General features: G+C 37.6%; 1 protein-coding gene across 4 annotated transcripts; it reads left to right on the forward strand.

Moving 5' to 3' along the window:
* The first annotated feature begins 964 nt into the window (after positions 1–964).
* Positions 965–22,718, forward strand: KYAT3 (kynurenine aminotransferase 3). Of its 4 annotated transcripts, XM_058808526.1 has the most exons (15): positions 1,018–1,061; positions 3,388–3,432; positions 5,318–5,409; positions 8,515–8,573; positions 9,791–9,935; positions 10,820–10,969; positions 12,188–12,274; positions 13,580–13,702; positions 13,794–13,914; positions 17,798–17,874; positions 18,684–18,773; positions 19,349–19,535; positions 20,529–20,602; positions 21,036–21,122; positions 22,436–22,718. In XM_058808526.1, exons 3-15 carry the CDS (start codon positions 5,320–5,322, stop codon positions 22,487–22,489), a joined length of 1,344 nt encoding a protein of 447 aa, XP_058664509.1. In that variant the 5' UTR covers positions 1,018–1,061; positions 3,388–3,432; positions 5,318–5,319; the 3' UTR covers positions 22,490–22,718. The 4 variants fall into 4 exon arrangements, with proteins under 4 accessions (XP_058664508.1, XP_058664509.1, XP_058664511.1 ...); XM_058808525.1 differs by lacking the exon at positions 3,388–3,432 and having other exon boundaries at positions 965–1,061; XM_058808528.1 differs by lacking the exons at positions 1,018–1,061; positions 3,388–3,432 and adding an exon at positions 1,401–1,743.
* The last annotated feature ends 159 nt before the right edge of the window (positions 22,719–22,877 follow it).

A 22,877-nucleotide genomic window follows, 5' to 3' on the forward strand; every position in this document is an offset into this window, starting at 1 on the left:
TAAAAGGAAACAATAACGGCTTGCTATAAAAAGCATTTTATCACTGGCTTGTCCAGTTCTTTCAAAAATATTTATCTATATTATTGAACATTTTTGAACATGAAATGTATTTGACACTATGTCATGCCAGGCCCTTGTAAAATCTGATTCGTGGGTTCTTTCAGCTCTGCAGAATCACAATGGGACTCAGCATAAAAAATTGCTTGAAGTTATATGGTCTTTCTCTTAAACAATGATGTGCAATGACCTAAATGATCAGTACAATGGTGTTGGTATTAAGGGTTTTATAACCAGCTTTATAAACATTTATAAGAGCAGGAAAAGTAGGCTGTAAAGACATTGCCAATATATATATTTTAACTTAGTAATCAAATTTGGTGACAGTGAGATGTTGATTAAAGGGAACTTTTAAATTTACAAGTTGAGTAAGTCTCTGTCCTGATTGTGAAGAGAAACCTTAAAAATGCAGATTCTGTGAGTTTATTGAATACCTTAAGAAATCTGGAAAATCTCAGTCTTTTCCTTATAAGTGGTTAACTTAGGCATGAGATAATTTCTTACGATTTTGACGCTTTATTCCCTCCAGAAAGGCCAAAGCCCAAGAAAGGTAACCAGTTAGCCCAGTTTTCCAAAGAAAGCGCCAAGTTTTATGATGTTTGGGAGACGCTACGGACATGGGTGTGTGCAGCTCCATGACGTACCAGGGAGACATTTCTAAGCCATGGTTCTGCCCCGTCGCTTCTCCGCACTGCGCGCAGTCCTCCCTCCCTCAGCAGCTCCCCACACGCGCGGCGGGACGGGCGGGACGGGCGCTCTTCGGTCCCGGACTGGAAGAACGGGAGGCATGGGCACTCTCCGGCCCTCTGGGCAGTGGGACGGGCGGGACGGGCGCCCTCAGCCCGTCAGGACGGCGGGACGGGCGGGACGGGCGCGCTCCGGCCCTCGGACTGGAGGAACGGGAGGGATGGGCGCTCTCCGCCCCTCATGGCGGTGGGACGGACGGCCCCGGCCCCGCCCCATCGGCAGCGATCGCGGCGGGCGGCGGAGGCGGTGTCGGGGTGGTGAGTGTGGCGAGTGTGGCGAGTGTGGCGGCGCCGCTGCCTCCGGGGCCTCTCTGAGTCGAGCGCCTGCGGGGGAGGCGGCTCCAGCCCGAACTCGGGGTGACCGCGCTTGTTTCGCGCAGAGCGGCCGGGGAACCCCGGCTCTGACCGAGGGCCTGCGGGTGAGGGCGGGCGGCGGCGGTGCCGGCAGGCTCCGGCCTCCCCAGCCCCGTGCTGCAGGGTGCGAACGCGTGAGTGGGAGCGTAAGCGCAGCATGGAGTGGCTGCATGGTAGAGCTGCTCTACGAGCGGAAAAAAAAAAAAAAAAAAAAAGAAAAGAAAAGAAAAAACCCCATAATCTCATCCCGCTCCTTAATCCGTATTGTAAAATTTGTTTCCCCTCGCACAATTTGCTCGATTCCTTGTAGATTATGGAAGAAGAAATGACAAAATTTGACTGCTATGATAAATCTTTCTCATAGAGAAGGTTTTAAGTTCAGTGTCTTTGCCCAACTTCCCTGAGTACAGTGATTTGGCAACAGTTCCTTTGGCTCAATAAGCCGTCTATTGCATATAGATGGTAGGAAAAAAAGTCCTGGAGAGCCCTCCACTGGTAAAATGGCACCTTTTCTTTCTCCAAGGCTTTCATCCTCTAGACAATAAGAAGAAACAGTCCTGCAAAGTCTTGACAGCATTTAGCTGAGGTATAACATTTTCTAGATTTGCGTATCCAAAAACTATTAAGCCCAGGACAAATATAACAGGGATTATATTTGCATTATGACATTACTGTGGTGGCAGACAAGGTTTCGGTGTTTATAGTAATGTTTATCACTGAGGCTCCACAGTAAAATGAAACTATTTGTTACCTGAAAAAATGCAGCAGCTTAAAGGGTCTGACCAAGTGTTGTTCAAGCTCTGTGACATGGTTTTTTTTAGAGATGGAATAACTGAAGCTCAAAAATGAAGGAACGGCAGCATTTGGCCTTTTGTTTCAAAGGAGAAAAATGAATCAATTACAAAATTGTAACTTTTAAAAAATGCCCCAGAGGTTCAGCATCCCAGTGTCAGGGTACTGTATGACCAGGAGGCTGGGCAGCTGTGAAGGAAGCAGAAGAGCTTACCACTCAGAAATTTTATCTATGCTGGAACTGTTACAAAGCACAGCATGAACTAAATGATTGTTAGTACACAGATGTATTCATCTATTTCCCATGACCAAGTCCAATTATATCTTCCAGCCTAGTTTAAGTACCAAACCTGAGTTTCAACCCAATTAGCAACCAGAATGTTGCTACTAGTCCCACTAAAAAACATTTATGGCACTGACCTTTCTGGTAGCCTTGCTTGCTTCTCACTCCCCTAAAAATATAAAAAGCTATAGGAGTAGTAATTTGTTATCCCTTTTCCTCTAACATGTTAATTTTCCTGTTTTCTCTATGGATATGCAAGCCTGAATTCCAGGAGGACTGACTACATGAATGCTTCAGAGCACTGAAAATTAGAATTGGATTAAAATAATTCCTAATTTAATTTCTGGGTTTAGCAGACATGACTCTTGGCCAAAATGCTGATGATTGACTCCAAGATTGGAAAAAGAAACATTAATAAGACTAAGAAAGAAATTAATATTACCTTTTAATTCCCCCACAAAGATCAGTGCATTTTCTCTGTTTGAAGAACCTTACAAATTTTGAAGAGGGTTGAAATGGGGTTTGCAGTACTTCTCTAGCTGCCAGGAGTGTAACTTCCCTCATCTGGAAGAAACTTTGTATCCCAATGATAAAAACTCAGCTTAGGATAATAAAAACCATCTCATTGATGTGCCTTACACATACTTACATATATGGGGTAATAATTGAGAGTGCATTCATCGTAAAAGTAACAGGAAATAATTCTCTTGAGCCTGTGGTATGTCTTAACATGTCATATAAAATTACACTGGGAATGTGTGTGTTTGGAAAAAAGAGAAGGGGCAGGCCTTGCTTTTGTTTTGTTTTTTTTCAGATCAGTGTGTGGGAGAGTATCTGGTTATATTAAGGAGACCTTTCCCTTTAAATCCTTGAAGTCTAAGTGGAGGTACTCAGAAATAAAAGAAGTCATAAAAGTACTTTATAGGAGGCTTTTTCATTTATTGCCCAGTAATCTTGTCTCTTGAGTCTGAACAAATGCTGTTCAGTTTTCAGTGTTAAAGTGTCACAAAGATAGAAACAGTGGGAGAAGTGTTACATGCCAGTGCCTGTTCTTACTGAGGCTGTTCAGCCAGTCATTTCCATTATGTTCCTCAAAAAGTTTTCACAGTTTGTACATTTCTGTGGTGTTAAAGGTGGATATAATTTTTTCTTCAGGTATTTTAGGCACTTGCAGAGATTGACCACACCACAGTTACACAGGTCTGCTGCTGCTCATGCAGTGTGGTGGGTTTGTGTGATTGCCTCGTGTCAAATACTGGCTCTGGTTTTTGGTGCACCATGGCACTAATGCTGGAAATATTTACAGCTGTCAGTAATTTTTCTTATTTGCAAGTTAGTTCTGCACATAAGGCTTGCATGTTTTTTGTTTAATTTTTCTATTTCTCAATACAAAATGAATCAGGCAAAGGCATGCATGTTTGTCTTTCTGCATTAACTAACTACTGCAAGTGTTCACAGTGGGCTGCAAGAGTTGTGCTGTCTTTGGTCTGACCCTGGGGAATGGCACCAATATCATGGTTATGTTTTAAGATAGCATCAGTAGGTTACACAAGTAGTTTTTGTAACCTTAGACAAGGAGAGCAATAGAGACCTGAATAATATTTTTGATTTTGCATAGTTATTCTCAAAGATAACCCTGAATATGCTAAGTGGTATTATTAGAAATCACTTAAAATGGATTTTCTGGTCTTTTTAAAGCACATGTATTTCTTCTATATCTTTAAGAGTATCTGCTGACTAATGTCAAAAATTTTCTTGCTATTTACTTTTGTTAGTTCTCAGACTAGCAGAGTTTCTTCTTGTAAATGAACATAAATTGTTTACTTGCAGATTGCTAAATGCAGTGGGATTATGGGGCTATTTTGAAGGTCTAATTGAGTTAGCCACAACTCAGTAGTGTGTGAGAAAGAGCTTAATTTCAGAAGTGAGACTGAGTTTGTAGCACAGGAGTAAGAGAAAGGCAAAATCAGCATACTTTTAAAACTTATGCATTGAGTCATCTTTGACTGGCCTTTTCTATTAGTTAATAAGTGTAAAGGACACTTTCTTATTGGACTAAAAGGATTCTTCTTAATGAAAACATCATATTTCACTGTGCTATGGATTTACCATTTCCTTTCTGTTCACGAGGCTCACATGGTATTGCTTTAAGAGGCAATGGCATTCCCATGTTTCTAATGCAAATAGTATACTTTTTTTTCTTTTTTTGTTCTCTTCCCCTTGTCAGATAGCAAAGTCAGGGGGGAAACACCCTTTAATGCATAAATGATGGAAAACAAAGTTAATAATTCTACTGTTGTGGCTACTGTGTTTCTGACATTAGACATGGGTTACATGTGTCTAACACATTTCAGTCATTGTGGCAATGCAATCTAACATACATGTTTTAAAGTATCTTCTGCAAATAGTTGCATGAAGTACCAGTTCTTACTTCTTTTTTGATAGTTATTAATTAACAGGACACATTTTCTCCACTCTGTGAATGATTTTACTCTACACAAAGTGTCTTTTCTAGCTGTTTTCCGCTCTGGGAGATATTTAATGTTTGCCAAGTCACTGTGACAAAACTTATTGTAGTTACATAAAGTTCCTAGGCCTCCCTCTCCAGTGTGACTGGTCATCTTAATTATCCTGATTTCAGCATACCTGATTTGAAACACTTGGAAATGGAGACAAGTTTTAAAGATGTGTAACTTTTAAAAAATTTGGCTCTTTTTCTATTGTATATTAGCAATCTTAATAGCAATTTTTATTACACAAACACATTTTCACAGGAATTCTAACAGAGACTTTGAAGCTTGAATTGCATTTAGTCTTAGCTATTATTCAAAAAAAAGATCAATGTTGTCAAATAAAGGAAACCTTCCTTTGAGATGACATTCAGAAACACTTTTCAGCCCTGTCAATTACAGAGTTTCATCCTCTATGCTTACAACTGTGACAAGGTAATCATTTAGTAGCACTTAATTGAAACAAAATCACTGGAGGGAAGAGGAGAGGATCTTATCTTAAAATTGTCTGGTGTTGTGAAGGAATGCTTTCCTAGAATCTGTAAGGTTTTTCAGGTCACTTATTTATTATGCAGGCATGTTTCTTGCTTCACGAAACTTCTGTTGCCGTGGCATTAAGCTAAGAGCAGATTTGCTTTCCAGATCCATCAAGCATTCCACCTCTGCAGTAAGTATTCCTTCAGCTGCATAGAGAAAACTATTTCATATTTCATGCAGTGTTTTAGAGATGCATTAATTTTGCAATGTTGCAAATATATATGCTTTAGCTATGGTTTATTTCTTGTTATAGATAAAAAGCATTTACTATCAAGAACAAAATAAGGTATTTGAATCAGTCAAATATTAACCAGACTAGCGTAACAGAATTTGGTGATTATTGCTTTGTCTACTTTAAAGTCACATCTAGAACATATCACACCAGAAAGATTCCTTAGCTTTTAGAGAGAAGCCTGAGATACAAGAGACAGGTTCAATCTCAGCTTTATCACAGGCTTTTTGTAGGTCAATTTATTTTTATCTCACTTTTCCTTTAATGATATGACAATAATGTTGCTTCTTGATGCTGCAACAACAAGGGGTCTATAAGTACCTTAAACTTAATTTTATAGAGAATCTTTTCAGTTTCTCAGCTTAACTGCTTATGAGATTGTGTAACTTCATTTTAAGTCTTCCAGTTATGTTCAGAGCAAACAGCTTTGCAACATGGCAGGCAGCTGGAGGTGACACTCTGCATTTCATAGAGAACACTGGAATGTAAATGGTGTTCCCAGTTCATCTAGTCAACACATTGGGTCAACTAAGGCACATGACAGATCCTTCAAAACAGATGCTTGAGTCATACTGGGAAGTTGCAACATATTTTTCCCATATGAGAAGTGCAAGCCACTTTGTAGGTCAGCTTTTGCCTGAGTTAGTTTTTCATATGCTATATGTATTTATATTCTGTTTAATTGAGTTGGATATTCATTAAGTGTCCTCAAATTGAATACTGGTTGGGGTTTTTTTTTTAAATTTTTAATTTTCTTAAGATGTTGGCTTAAGTTGTAGCTCTTTAGAACGTATTCTACAATTATTTATGTACCATGTCAGAGTGTCTGCTTCCAACATCATTAAACTTACTGACATTCAATTTCATGACAAGTTTCTTTGAATTAAGAAAAAGATAAATACAAGCAGCACCGGCTTTCTATCAGGTGCTTCCCTTGTTAGAGGGTGTTAGGGGAAGTAGGAGGTCAGTTAGAGCTTGATGAAGACATGGGTCTCCTGCTTAACTCCCATTTTTGACTCCTGGAAGTCCTACCCCTGCACCTAGAAGTGGATTGGAGATTATCAGGTGATGGCTGAAAAAAAAAAAGATTCTTAAGATTTGTCATGACCTTACGGAAAAAGAATGCAAATGAAGGTTTCTTCTTAAAATCTCACTTAATTAGCTGGCTTGCCCAAACTAGTGAGGTTGACCTGAACACCACTGTACTCTGAATCTGTGAAAACCTGAAAACTACTGCAAGTCCTGCTATCCTCTTTTAAAACTAGTTCCAAGATATAAGAAAGAAAGAAATAGAAAGACTTGAATTGTTAAATATATTTAAACATGTATAGTAGGGAACAGTAAGGTGAAGGCTTATTTTATGGTCAATACATTTTTAGCTAGGGAAGGTTTCTCAATGCAGTTAAGATTTACATTATAGTTAATTATAAAAGTCCTGCAGTTGATAAGCCTTTAGCTTTTAGCAAATTGAAACAATTGAAAGAGAGGCAGTGCATGGAACAAATTTACTCATGCAGCATACAGAATTGTCATTGTTAATTAGCAAGATTTGAGGTGAGTCTTATTCCCTCTTCTACAAGAAGTAGCCTAGCATGTCAAAAAAAACATATGTGTGTGTGTCTTAGTGTAAGTATAATCTGTCTTGTTAGTATTTTTAAAGCCAAACATTGATCATATTTACCAAAACATACACCATAAAATTGGATTAATCTTCTAAACTATATGTGTGTTTTTAAAGAAATCCAATACAGATGACCTAGTCAGGACTCTCCCTTAACTCCCTCTTGTTCTGGGTGAAGAATTTTGCCTTGACCTGTCTAGTGATCTTAAAGGTTTTCTTCCTGAGGACAACTAAAAGGTGTTCTGTGTTTGATTCCTCTTGAGTTTGTGTCACACAATGAGGTCAGAATCAGATCTGTTGAGAAGACAAAGGGGCACAGAAGATTCTGTTTAATTTTATAGTTTCCCATTCTTCATATCACAACACACAAGATGGCTTCATTACTGTGAGCAGGATGAGTGCCAGCATTGCCCTGCTGCATCCTGTGTCTACTAGCAGTCATTGAAACTTGAGTCTAATGGTAATGCAGACATTTTCATCTCAGAGTATGCTGGCTAGAATATGGTTTTTGAATCTTTCTGGTAATGACAATAGCTGGCAGTGATAAAAGTAGCTAAAAATCTGTAGCTTGACTCAAAGAAACAGGAGTGTCTGGAGTATTGAGAAACTAGGTAATTTTTTCTCTGGTATCAAGCTAGTTTGCAAAGATAGACATGAACTTGCATCTTATAGAAATAAATTTGGGTTTATATTTCCTAACTTTCTTTCTAGTTTTAGCTTAAAAATACCACAACTATCAGTAGGTTTTTCTCTGCCTCCATGTAGAGCAGTTATTACAAACCTATTCTATGGAAGTTTTCCAATACCTTAATTCAAGGTATGAATGCACAGAAAAAGCCATATTCTGATGTGGTTTTGCTGTGCTCTAAGGTAGATACTTTAAAGCTTAAAAAATCTGAATAAAACCAGGAAATGTCTTTGCTATTTTCTTCTTACCCATCAATTTTACAAATAAAATTACATTGCAAATGCATACTTTCCAAACTGGATTGAGCAAGAATTGGACTAGAAATAGCACAATCTTTAAGCTGTTACCATATCATAGAAACAAAAAAGAAAGTATGTACACTAATTATTTCCTTTTAAGATCACCTTTTAAAGCTATGGAGCTAAATTTTGCCCCTCCTCCATCCTTGCTGATGAAAGTTTAGAGGATTTAGATAAAGATGAATGAGAATTTAGGAGATTTTTGTTAGTCTGAATTCAAGCTATTATGCAAGCTTTAATGAAAGAACATGTCTGTAATTCTGTGTAGCTACCAAATTCAGCTGGCAATGGTGTATTTGAGAAAGCATGAGGGAGGGTTTTCATGCTGAATCCAACAATATCATACTTTGTCTTCCTTAACAAAACCCTTCTGTCTGTATGTTTTGATCTTGCAGACAATGCCCTTCAGACACAAAAATACAAGACGGATTGAAGGCCTTGATAGCAATGTGTGGTAAGTAAGAGGAAAATATCTGCAAGTGTCAGAAAATGTCCTTGGCTGATGTATTTTCTTTCCAGAAAGATAATTATTGCTAATAATAAGATACATGGCAGTTGCTATCCCTGCTGGAATGTATTTGGCGCCTGTTTAGAAGCAGTGAATTAAATTCAATTAAAGGTGTGATTAATTTTTATTTTTGAGCTTTAAATATTAGGCTTGGGCTTCTCTTCATCTATAAAACCATGTAAGACAAATATAACTCACGGGCATGGTAGTATAGCTGATTTTCAAATTTAAATGTTAATTCTGTTGAATAATGTGTTTCAATTACACCTGATTTGTGTTTACCAAACAAGTCAGATTTTTATTAAAGCCATTATACTTTTTTTATAATAAGCCATTATACTTGTTTTATAATTTGGCTCATTATTTTTAATACATCTTTTTCTAGGTATTAAATTGGTCTTAAAGCAATATTGCCCTCACTGATAAATATGGAATTTTCTTAGTTGGTGAAAAGACTATTTTGGGCTTACCTTAGTTGTATGTATGTGTTGCATTACTTGTGTGTACATATACACAAGGTGTTTTGATTATTCAGCCTCAAGCTAATTTTTAGCAATTTGTATTCACTTTTCACAGGACTGTGATGCTATGTGGGAGGGTAATGATGGGGAGAGGGTTGTTTTGTTTTGTTTTTTTAAATTTTTTTAAAATTTCAGTAGGGAGGAAAGAGTAAAATGTAAAGCTGATCTGTGCAGGGAGGAAGGAAACATTGTTCAAGGATCCTCAGGTTATTAGAAACAGTTAATAGGCAACCTGAAACAGTCTGTTGCCTAAAATTACTTTAAAAAATTACAGCACTCTGAGGTAACTGGGTAGTTTAAATGACACCTTCAATTGACTGATTTTAATCTGTAGGACATTTTATGTGCCTGGTATTCAATTTCTGCATATATCCAAAGCAACTGTGCGTTTGTGTATCTGCACATCTGAGCACACTTCTTCCAGAAATGTTATTCTATAGATGCAGAACATCAATCTTTCCTTGAGTGCCCTCTGACTCTTGTGATCACATTATTTTAGCCCTCAGCTCTCCATTCTACTTAAACCTGTTCCTATTGCTGGGAATTTGGCAAACTGAAATATTTTTGTTTTGCCTTCTAATGCTAATGAATAAAAATATAATTTTATCTGGTATGTTAACTTTAAGATGTTTTTCCCTCCAGGGTTGAATTTACAAAAGTGGCAGCAGATCCCTCAATTGTTAATCTCGGCCAAGGCCTTCCTGATATATCCCCTCCCAGCTATGTTAAAGAGGAGCTGGCAAAGGTAGCAGCAGTTGACAGACTGAACCAGTACACCCGAGGCTTTGTAAGTATTGTGGAACTCCAGGACCCAAGTTCAGTGGAAAATGTGCCACAGGGAAAAAAGTTGACTTTAAATTAGTTTTATCTATAGATCATAGTCTTATGTCCCAAATTAAGTTCATCTAGTAGCTTTGTCTGTTACTAATGAACTTCCTCTGTGTAGGCTTCTTCAAGGCAGAACCCTTCAGCAAAAGCAGAATGGTAGAGCAGGTCTGGGAGGTCTCTGAGGAGTTGATTCACTTTAAAGAGTGTAGGTTATTTACCTCTGACTTTAGTCAGTGGGAACATGAATCAGAGAGTACAATGGGAGAATGAGAAAGAAATACTTGGTATTGCTGCCAAATCCCTGGATGGGACACAAATGGTGAATGGTACTCTGAGATTTGGGATGTGACTATATGAATCAATATTTTGATCACAAGTGCTATTTATCAGCAATATATAAATACAATAAAAAGATTTCCCTTGCGCCAAATACTTTTAGTTGAAAGATAAGAGAGGAAACAGAAGGAGATGAAAGAGACTCAGGAGGAGGTGAGGATGAACTGGTGTCAGAGTATTCCCTTCTCTCCTTCTGTCTCTTGTCCTAGCTAGGCTATAGGCTATCTGGACCTACTCTGAGATGTGATAATATCAAAGAAATTAAAAAGCACCAGATAGAAAAAAAAATTTCCGAGTAGATACAAATAAATTGAAAACAAGTTTTTCTTTCCTAGTGTGCAAAAACTTTAAACCCTGTTACCTGTTAGCAGCCATTAACACTGAGGGCTAATGTATTTTTCTATTTCAAAATGTAATAGTTTGATACACGTAGAAAAGAGCCCAAACTCAGGCTTTATACATTGTCAGGCACGCTCCAATCAGTTACTTTCTTTTTGGTTTGAACAGGGGCATCCATCACTGGTGAAAGCCTTATCTCAAGTCTATGAGAAAGTTTGTGGAAGAAAGATTGATCCTCTCACAGATATCCTGGTGACTGTGGGAGCTTATGGATCTCTCTTTAGTACAATACAGGCACTAATTGAAGAGGGAGATGAAGTAAGTTTTTACTGGAAATATTCACATATACTCGCAGACCTGAGAATCTTTCTCTTTTTCTTATTTGTCTACTTCTAAATGTAAGTTAATGTTGGGGCTTCTTTCTGTCCCTATTGGTTTGATTTTTTACAGTTATACATCTGACTTGTGGTTTCAGAAGCTGTGATTAGGAGACTATCCTTTGGATGTCTTCCTATCACTCATCAATTTACAAACACCTTTTTTCACTCTTAGGGCATCTGTGGTAGTTTATTTATCCCTGTTACTGTTAGGTGACACAATACACACTGATTTCTTATTTGGGAAAACTTGTGGGATGTTGTCTGCAACAGAGGGCACAAAGAATTGCTGGTGTTTGGGTAACCATTATGTATCAGGTTCTGTTTTGGGCCACTGCATGGTGGGAGCATAGGATGCAGAAAAGCTTAGTTAGTTAGTTAGTTAGTTAGTTAGTTACCGTACTAGCTGTGATGGCTCAGCTCTTCACTATTACTGATGTCTGCCTTTTTGACAATCAAATAAAGAGTCATTTTAGAGGAATATTTGTATCCATAGTGGATAAAAACTTTTTGTGTTGTTGTGTATTTTGCTTTCAGTGTTTCATTAATTTCACTTGTACATTGTATTCTCATCTTGCTTTTCGGTTGCTCTGATAGTCACTTCTCTTTTGTTTGGAATAGTTCTATAAGCCTTTGCTTTTGGTGGTTTTTTTTTTGTTTGTTTTGTTTTCCTATTGTCTAGCCTCGGTGCAGTTTTTCTTGAGTTTCTCCTCTTTCTTTACCTGAGAATTATTGATAAAATTTGAAGACTTAACTGTTCTTTTGATTTCTAGATACTGGGAAATCCTGGAATTTCATGGGCGTAATTAAAGCAGCTCTGCTGTGGTTCAGTAATTTACCATTGCTATTTCCCATCTTTGCTTTGTACCTTCAAATCTGTGTGTAGGTGTCAAACATTCTTACTGTTAGAACTCAGTAGCTGTAATGTGTAACTAGAAAAACAGCCTCTGTGTGTTGTCAAAAATGAGTGGTGGTTATCATACTTAGCCTGAGGGGATTGTTGTATTGTACTCTAAAAGGAGGAATATTCTGCAATGTTATAACATTAAACCTGGAGCCAGAAACATTATCAACCTATGGCACCAAGGTAAATGTAGAAATAGGATGGTATCATGCACAGTAAACTCTTTGTTTCTGATACTGATGATTGTCATTTCAGGTAATAATAATAGAGCCATTTTATGACTGTTACGAGCCAATGGTAAAGATGGCGGGTGCAAAGCCTGTTTTTATCCCACTAAGATGTGTGAGTAACTTTTTAAAAATTACTAATTATATAAAGTTTCTCATCCATGTTCAATGCAGTTTGCTGAACATCTATATGATGCTTTTCTGTATAGTTTTTCATAATGTCAAATTACATAAAAATGAGATTGCTAGAGTGTAAGTCTGAGACGATAATCCAAGAGAGAATATTTTATTAGTGTTGGAGAAGGTGTGACAGTGTTTCTTATTTGCTTTAATTTGTGCATTCTGAAAGCTGATAAAACTGCTTTCTTCAGTTTTCAGTGCAAATTATGGAAGGGGGATCCATGTATCAGTGCAATTTCTCTGTCAGTTGGTTTTCAAAAGGTTTGGTTCCTGATCCCTACAGCAATTCCTACAATGACAGAATACAGTTTATTTTCCAAAGTATGCTTGCTAAATAAGGACTGATCATGCAGTAGATGTATTTGCTATACGTACAGAATTACTCTTTCCTTTATTGTTAAATAGGCTATAGGTTAATTGCCAAATTGGTACTGCTGGCATTATGCCCACAGCTTGCAAGGATTGTTCTGTATGCCAGCTGTGCCTTGTGCAACTGGCAGCCTTGCTGAGGGGTTCTTTGGGCAGCACTATTGCAGGAACACCATGAAATCAGAACAACACAGAATGACAAAACCTCCAGAACTGCAGTGGGAGTAGGTGGAATTCCATCTTCTAGGGATGTTTTGAATGACAGGGCACCTCCAAGCATTTCTGTTTCACACTCTTGTTTTCGGTCTGGCCCTCTCCCAGTCATTGCAGGTGTCACAAGGGTGGTGTGGCCATGCTCTGTTGTTCTGTGTTACAACTGGCCCAAACTCCTTAGCCATGTGTAATACTTCAGGGATACTTGTATTGTGTAGTATATAAACTCCAGAGACTCAGCAGATTTTTAGCTCTTTGGCCATTTTCATTAGTTTAAGAAGAAGGAAAAGACCTTGAATTTCCAGTGGTGATCAGTCTTTTCAGTCAAGCAAGCACACACTTGCTCTACTGTGTGGCAAGTCTGTAAACTCTCCTGCCATGTGACTGCATTACACACTGTAATAATCAGCATGTGTGCAACAAGATCCTGGAAATCAATTCCTGCAGGGGCTTTAGGACAGACAGTGGCCAGAGGAGGACAGCCACTGTCACTACAGTTTACCTGTTCCTAGAACAACCTCTCTTAGGTGAGCAAGACAGATTGGATAGGTTGTCACATATGGTTATGAAAGTGTTTGAGCGTGAAAAGTTGAGCAACTTTAGGCTGCAACATGTATTAAAGTCACATATAAATTTATTGTGGGTTGTTTTTTTTTAGAAAAAGGATGGAAACACTGCATCTAGTGCTGATTGGGTCTTAGATCCTGCTGAACTTGCAAATAAATTTAATTCCAAAACAAAAGCAATTATTCTAAATACTCCACACAACCCGATAGGCAAGGTAAGAGTCCTGCTTTAACACCACTTTAATTTCAAAGAATGCCTTAAATACTGTGATTAATGTATTTTCCTTTACTTTTCCTGTATCCCAGGTTTTTACCCTGGAAGAGCTCCAAGTAATAGCTGATCTCTGTATTAAACATGACACCCTGTGCATCAGTGATGAGGTGTATGAATGGCTGGTGTATAAAGGGAATAAACACATTAAAATAGGTACTGATTTTTTGTGGCATCTTAGAAGTAGTAGTGGAATGATGCTGTGAACTTGCCTCCCAAGGATAATGCTTGCTGGAAGAAGCTCATATTTCAAGCTTTGAAATTTTTCAATGTTTAGGGTCTAATGAGGGGATCCTCTCTTTTCTAAAAATTATTTTAAAGAATAATTTCTAAATATAATTTCCAAGGCTCTTAAGTGATTTTGGAGCAGATATCCATAGAAACCAGTGGGACTGATGCTTGTAAGTCAGTTATGATCATATAAATTTACCATCCTTATTCAGTTACTCTGTTGGCCATGACAAGTATAGTTGCTGTTATTCTATGTATATTAGACAGTGCTTTGCTGAAGAACTAATAGAAGAAACAGGAATTAGAACTTTCTTCTCAAAGCTTTGTAGAGATAATAATGAGGGAATTGGACAATGAGGAATACAATTATTTTTGCTCCACTAATTATAAAAAGCTAAAAAATAGTATAAAGGTCATTGTGGAGATAGTGCATGAGCACTGTCCCACCCAAGGATGGAGACAGGATTAAATACTAGACATTGAATTCATTGAAGTAAGTCCTGCAAGTGCAGTATGAAAGCCTGTTAAATCTTCAGGTAGTGTTGTTACAGGGGTAAAGCAAAATTGCCAGAACAAACCAGAAAAAAAAAAAGATGCCAGGTTCTTGATCCACTTGTTTTACTTGATCCAAGTTTCACTGAAGTTAGTGGAATCACTCCCACTACCTTAGAACAATTTAGCCTAAGGTTACTGAACTCCTTTTCCAGTTCAATAATGCTACAGCTATGTATTTCTGTGAAAATTTCTAATCTGGTGGCCTTGGGTTGGCTCTGCTGATGTATTTGAAAAGTCCAAAACTTCCTTCTCATATGTACAGATACTTTGTTTCTGATGGTAGCATCTTGCATGAGCCACCTGTTCTGATGTACTTATTGTATGGAAGGCACATTTCAGTCGTGTGCAATAGAGGCATACAGTTAGATTAAACAACGATATCAAGACACTTAAGTATAAATTAGACATGGAAAGACTTACCTTTTTCCCTAGCTCTGCCACTGGTTGAATGCTGAATAACTTTGCTTCTAGGCTTCAACTCCATATTTGTAGAGTGACAACAAAATCCATTGGTGAGGGGCTACATCATTGTGAAAATTGAATCTTATGAGTAATAGAAAGAAAATGATATCTAAATGACCTTGCAGTACTTGTTAGCTCAGCTGCACAGTTGCTGATCATCCAGCTGCAGTACATTGATTATATTGGCCATGCATAGGGTCTGTTTTGAGGGTGACCTAATTCCATGGCTGTTGTGGTTACCTTGATAGTGATACTGTGTCAAAGACCTTCGGACATGGAAGAAGGAGAGCACTTTGGGTACATTAATGTGATAGTAATCTGAGTCACTGCATCTTAACAGGTTACCTAACAATAACTGATCATGTGTCCCAGCTGCAAAGTGAAGTCAGTTAGATTGAAGATTTCTGCGTGGGCTTAGCAGGTGTTTCGTGGCCTTAGCATTTCATGCAAGGCTGTCTTCAGAATCAAAATCTCTGTGTGGTGTAAGGTAATCCCTTTTCCTTTTCAACAGCAGCAGGTCCAAGCACATTGTCAGCTACACTTCATCTTATGGACAGGTGGTGAATTCTTAGGATGAAATATCTCCATTGTCATCAGCACCTTAATGCTTCAAACCAAAACATTGCACCAAACCACAGACATTCTGTAATTTAGCATAAAATTTAAAAGTACTGTATAAAGAAAATGCAAATTAAAGCCCAGAAAGATAGTCAGCTAGGTTTAGGTATGGATTCTCTAACACATCCCATGAGATCATTAACTTTAGTGTTAAAAGTACTCTAGAACTTTCAGGGTAACACTGTAAACAATAACATTATTTCAGTAAAAGAAACAGACTCTGCTCTTTTTTTACTTAAGTTTCTCCTATTCCTTATTACTTTTAAGTCTACAAAAACAATACAATAAAAATGACTGTGTTATTTCTCTATTTATAAACTCTTGTGCTTCCATAATAACTTCTATATATTCTATCCAATGCAGTGACACTTTTTTTTTTGTGGGAGATACAAAATGGATATTGCATCAATTTACAGGATCTGATAGTTGTTCCTTCATACAATTTAGCAGGGGTTGCTAGCCACAGCTCATAAAATTAGTACAGTCTTTGTGCTGTCACTGAAGCAGTTTTCTGTAGCATATAACACTTCATCATGTTTCCCATCATCTGACTTCTGTGAAAACGTGGACTTCCTCTGCATAATGATTAGGGTTGCACTGACAGATTTAGAGATTGCATCTCATAGCTGAGGATTCTGAGCAAGCCACTCAACAAGCTGAGTACTATCCCAGGTAACAGGCTTATTATATGTTAGTTGCACTTCATTAGTTTTTATATTGTAGTCAGACTTGGTTATGGTGTCATATGATGTCATATATGGTTGCCACAGGGAAATTTCCCTCTCTATTTAAAACTTGTTTGGAAAAGCAATGGAGCTACTTCTTTCTCTGTGCCCTTGTACTGCTGCTATTGTTTGAAAAGCTGTCACATTCTATCTCCAAGGTTGAATTCCTGTGACTGTGTGGCAAAACAGGCTTGCTAGAGGCCATTAGCTTTGAAAGGCAATTCTTGTTGCAGTCTGTGAGAGCTGGTTTGGGTGCCTCTAGGAAGTGATCTCTACTGTTGGCCTAGCTTGGTAGAAGATACATCTGTTCAAACTTTCTTTTCAAGGTCAAAAGTAGTTGAGTATGGGTAGGCTAATAGAAAAATCAGTTTCTTTCATGCTGTTTGGTTTCTCTTCTTGGTAAGTTTGCTCCAAAAATTGCAATACATGTTTTCAAATAGCTGAAAGACTTATGCTATGTCTAATGATGGTAACTGCCACAAAACCTTCCTCGTGAAATTCAGGAGTTTGATTTGGAAAGTCTTTGTTCATTGGTCTCACTAGAGAGGGGATTTAACAACTGACAGATTCACTGGTAGGGCTTCTAGTATGCAAATGAGGTGAAGTCAGATGTTGGTGACTACTGTAATTGCAGCCTTGACTGACTTTGTGTCTCAGACTTAGGTGTGTCTGGATTTGTCTGTTTCTCTTGAAATTAATTAAGTTAGAGTCCAAGCAGAGCTTTGCAGAAGCTGCATAGAGAAAAAAAAATTGCAAACTACAGGAAGGGACCTTTGCTCTCCTATCTCCTTGGAAAGGGAACAAAGGATTTTGGTCTCCTATCAGATACAACTGCAAAGACAGAGACAGGCCTCTGTGAGTCTCTTAATCCTTGCAGACATTTTAGCTAACTGCTATTGTCAGTCAGTCTCAGGCCTGTTCAAATTGTACAATACAGCATAATTTATTTACTCACTCTGCTAGTTTTCTGGTGTTTTGTTGTTTGGTTCTGGGTTAGAAGTCTTAGTAATTAGTTTCTTTTTCTGATGTCTGAGACAGCCAGTGACGCTGAACTGGACAATTCTAGTAAAGAGGGTTGCAGTGCCTGAGTTAATGTTGTGTATAGTACTATTACCAGGCATCAGAAATAACCTGTCCTGGGGTGAATGGATAGCCTTAGATAATATTTTTCTTATGGATAACTGTGCATTTTGGCTGAGGATAATTAACATGTAGTTTTCAAACTGTACCTCTCATTTTCTGTCTCTTCTTTCTCTTTTCATGCTAAAAAGCACTGGCCCATATATCCTTTTTCATTAGTTACAATTGCTATAATTTCAGAATATTCTTGTTGTTTGCTTAAGATGCTGCAATGAACATACAGCTCTTAGCTAGGGGCAGTGCAGTTCTTCAAGTTACATGAAATATGTGAGTGCACCTGTACCAAAATAATTTTATTTTATGTACAGCTACATTGCCAGGTATGTGGGAAAGAACAGTAACTATAGGAAGTGCTGGAAAAACATACAGTGTAACTGGCTGGAAGGTAAGAAGAATCAATATAAATGAGTTAAATTACATAGAATGCATTTATTACTCTTAAAACACCTCTGTTTTTATGACCTGTGTTCTGAAAGTTTCTGGCAAATCTTCATGTCTCCAAAATGTGACAATACCATTCAGTTGGAGCAATTACCTATTTTTAACACCCATGTCTTAATTATCTTCTTGTCTCTTAACTGATAAACTCTTGTGAGCATAAATTACTAAAAAAAAAACCACAGTATGTTTTGTTCAAAATCAGTGAAGATTCTTGGAGAAAACATGGATATTATAATATTTTAACTTCCCCGTTTTCCCATCTTGACTTTTAAATATGTATCAGAAAGCGAAAAAAAAATTTTTAGCAACGAAGTTTTTCATCACCATGTGTTCATCAGCATGTGTTCAAAGTGAACCCAGCATATATGACGCAGTAGTGAGTTTTTGTTTTATATTCAAACTGGCTTTGACACAGCAGCTTAAGAGATGGATAGGCTCTAAACCAATTAGAAATAACATTTCTAATAAATGTTCTGTTGGATTTCTAACTCTTGTTTTATGAAGAGTTAAAAGTTTACTCAGTGTCCTATGAGAGATAGGGATAAGGGAAAATAGAATTGTTGTCTCAAATCTACCATTTTTTAAAGGCATCATAGACCAAGCTTTGTGTAAACCAGCTTTTTCTTAATAATTTATCAAAACAAATGCTTAAAAATAGAAAAAACTCAAGACATTGGCTAATTTTTAGTATTTGTTATCTCTTAGTAACACCACTGCCTGTAAGTGTAATATATGCACCCTTTCCTCCCTTAGCTTGGTTGGTCCATTGGTCCTGAGCACCTGATTAAGCATTTGCAGGTTGTTCACCAAAATACACTCTACACTTGCCCAACTCCATTACAGGTAGGTACAGATGGGCAAAGGAGATTGTTTTCTGGTGTAAGAAAGCTGTTGGCCTCATGTAATAAAACAGTAATCACTACAATGACCTTTTAGTTGTCAAGATACATATTCTAGGGTGTAATAGGAGGAAACAAATTTGATCAGCTCACCAGACATTTAAAAAAAAAATCACTCTTGCGGATTCTGTCATCTTGTACCCACAAACTACGTGTTGCATAAAACATGAAATCTTAATGGTTTCCTAGCAAATATAAATGAAAGTTCTGTCTACTAGTGTCCAGCATTCTATGGTACATTATTATGAAACAATTAAATTTAGCTTCAATTCACATTGTAAACTTTTGTGTCCAGGACTCTGACTTCAGTGTATGATTAGTGCCTAGCAAAAGAGTGGGTGTTTTGAGTGATGCCACAGGACAAAGTAATTAACAGATTACAGATGTATCTTGTGTAATTTGTGTGGTGATTTGCTTAATATGGGCCAGGATTGAACAAAATTCCACGATTTCAGCAGGAAGTGGGAGTGTCTGTGAGGGTACTGAGTGTTAATGAGTGCTTTTACCCTGTGTTTCCAGGAGGCTTTGGCACAGGCATTTTGGATGGACTATAAGCGCATGGATGACCCTGACTGCTATTTTTACTCCCTGTCTCGAGAGCTGGAGAGCAAGCGTGATCGGATGGCTCAGCTTCTGATAGGGGCTGGACTGAAGCCTGTCATTCCAGATGGAGGATACTTCATGATCGTTGATGTTTCCATGTTAAGTCAGTATAAAGTTTATTAAAGAGTGTGGGGAAAGTAAATTTGGTTAATGAGAAAATTCAGCTTTCATTTTAAAATATATTCTCATCTCATATGCACCCATATGTGTGCATAACATTGTCAGGAGTACTAACTGGGATTGAAATTTTCAGTTTCACCTTAGCTGGTAAGGTAGATTTTATGAGCTTCAGCAAAGCATTTGTGATCCTAACTTGTCCATGCTTTGCAAAGCCATGACATGTTTTTAGAGGGGATAAAGGAAGTAGATAAACTTTCCTATTTTCAAAACATCTGTGATTATGAGAATGAGAGCCAAGCGCCTGGATAATATACTGAGTTCATCCCATTTGCATTTTCTTTTTTCTGTTTTTTTTTTTTTTTTTTCCTAATCTGAAGTCACGCCCTAAAGACTCTTTGAAGCATTCTGATCTCTAAACACTGAATGCTACCAAAATTTACAAACCTTTTGAAAAGTCAGGCTATGGTAGCTTCAGAGAAAGCATTCACACAGGGGATGGTCTTTTTAGTTCCACATTTTTTCACTAACTAGTCTAAATGGCATTTGTCATTTAGACAGAAATGTTTAAACACAGAAAGATATCACAGTTTAATCATGTGTCAGGAAGTTTTAGGTAGCTCAGTTTCGCAGATGAGAAAACTGCATTTTCAGGGATTATTGCTGTCCATGCAATAAATGCACTCTTCAGTACCCTCCATAGCCCTGATCCCCAATAGTCCAGACTTTTGGAGTACTACAAGGCTTTCCTCCAAGCTACATGTCTGAATTTGCTTTGGATGGAAAACAAGTTCTCAGATCAGAAGGAAAAGGTTCAATCTGTTGGCCTATTTTACTTCTTAGAGTATAATTTAAAAATTATAAATTAAAAAAACACATATAATTTCATTCTGAATTATTAACTGTAATAAAATGCTGTTAATGAATGCCTTCCCATTGGAGTCTAGGAAATCTTACAACATATTTGTTTTACACTTAGATGTGGATCTCTCTGATGTAGATGAGAAACAACCTTATGATTATAAATTTGTCAAATGGATGATAGCATCTAAGGTAAGATGTCTTAGTCATACTCTAGTTTTACGAATGCTTTTCTATTGAAAGCAAGAGCAGTGCAACTGTAGTTATTAAATAATGTAGTAGAGATGTTCCATTCAAAATATTATTTGGTGTTATTGATAACGGTGTGACTAAAATATTGTAAGTATGTTGAAAATGTACACTGTAGGTTTTTGCTACATCCCAGCACTTTTCTTTCAGGAAGCTTAAGTGTTAGTTGTACAAAAGTACCTTTGAAATATTTTGCCTAAAAAAAGTAATTTGAATTTAGTACAAGCCTAGCTAGTGCATACAAAACTGAACCTTGTCTTTCCCTCATGTGTTGGGAGGGAGAGTTCTAGAAACAGAATAGTAAAATCATCATGCTTAAACCAGATTTCTTATACACATTTAAATAAGCAAATGCTATTTCTGTTTTGTGTTTCAGAAGCTGTCAGCAATTCCTCTTTCAGCATTCTGTGCTCTTGAGACAAAGAAACAGTTTGAAAAATACATACGGTTTTGCTTCATTAAGGTAAGCTTGTGTCCTGAAATCAATGCAGTACAGGAATCTGCAAGAGACTGACCTACATTTTTCCCAGGATCTCTTGTATTGAAAGCTTTTAGGAACATAAAGTTAATTTGATGTAAAATTCAGCACAAAGTATCTTCAATTGTCTTTTTGCTGAAGGACTTTACACCATCAGTGTAGGTGGCATGGCAAGGAAGGGCAACTGGCAGAAAATAACTGGATGGGTAGCCCTTTTAAGCTTATTGTATTGATTTCAAAAAACATTCTTGACCAGTGGTGACAGTGAAAATTATTGAGACAGGTAAGCTATCAATTAATGTGATACCCATAATCCAGAGCAGAGAATAACTGTACAGCAGAGTGTGTGCCCCATGTCCATTCAGTGTCCAATACAAAAAACAGTGAAGAGGACACCTTCAAATTTAGCTCAGTTGCCTGAAAATACACAGGCTTCATGTGAGCTCCAAATTACAGAAGCAAACATGGTTTTTTTGTGAATTGGCTGGTTTTTGCCATTTTGTGAGCACCTTCTTTGCAAATATTCTTCCCCTGTTAAGTTTGTTCTTGAAAGGCTGGAAGGCTTTGGGGACAGGTATGTAAACTTCAATAAGGCCAAAGCCCTGAGGTGTTTCCCAATTGTTCTGTAACAGAGTCAGCATAATTGAGCATGTGGAAATCCTGAGCTGTTCTGTGTAAAGATCAGAGCCTTAGCCTGAAACAGGAATGAAGGGCAGTTTCTCCTTGTGTTACTTACTTCTTCTGATGAGGTGTAAAGTCTATGGCATAAACTGAGCCAGAAACAAGCAAGATGAAGTTACTGGTTGTATCTGTGGCTGACAAACAGCACTAATGGTTTCAAGCTAGACTGCCTGTATGACTCACCGGGCTGGAGCCAAGCTACACAGTTTGGAGGGATTATGTTTAAATAGTTCACAGCATAACCGGGCTGCAAGGAGTTTGAAAAATCCCAACTGTACTCACAGGGATTAGGAAAGTGTGCTAGCTTGTCTCCAAACCAGAGCTGCTAAGTTACATCACTGCATTAATGCCATGAATTTATGTAAGTTTTGCTTTCATTAAATGAATGCTGAGATGGTATCTTAAATATATCTAATAAATGTTTTCAAAGAATCAGCACTGAATTCTTTGTATTGTCCAGATTTCTACCTAACAACTGTCAATGAAAAACTGGCTGAAAAGAAATTTACAGGATGCTGCTGAAACAACCAACTATTGATTTGAGATGATATAATCATGGATTGGCTCTTTTCAGGAACTCAGTACTTGCAGTAATAGTGTTGTTTCTTGTTTTGCAGAAAGACAGCACACTAGATGCAGCTGAAGTGATCCTGAAGAACTGGAATAAATAGACTGACTGAGTTTTCTAATTAACTCTTCCATATAGTGTAACTATCTAATAGTACGGTTTTTTAAAATTGGAAATGTAAGAAAAAAATTACTTAATACAGTACAGAATTGACATGACATTGTAAATAACTTTTTCCTGATACCTGCTGAGGAGTTAAAACAAGGATTTACTGAAATATGTGTAATACAACTCAGAGGTTATTTTCAGTCTTTTAAAAACAAAAATTAAAATTTTCAGTCTTTCTCTTAAAGAAACCCCTATGTACTTCTGCGCAAACTTGCGGCAGTTTTGCTCACGCTTGTCTGCTGTGGGGATTCCCGAAACTGCAGTGTGCACAAGAGCAGCTGAACCGGAGTCACGGCCCGGGGCCGGCACGGTGGGCTTTGCGC

Source organism: Ammospiza caudacuta, chromosome 7 (assembly GCF_027887145.1).
Source record: "Ammospiza caudacuta isolate bAmmCau1 chromosome 7, bAmmCau1.pri, whole genome shotgun sequence".
In the NCBI taxonomy this organism is placed as follows: domain Eukaryota; kingdom Metazoa; phylum Chordata; class Aves; order Passeriformes; family Passerellidae; genus Ammospiza; species Ammospiza caudacuta.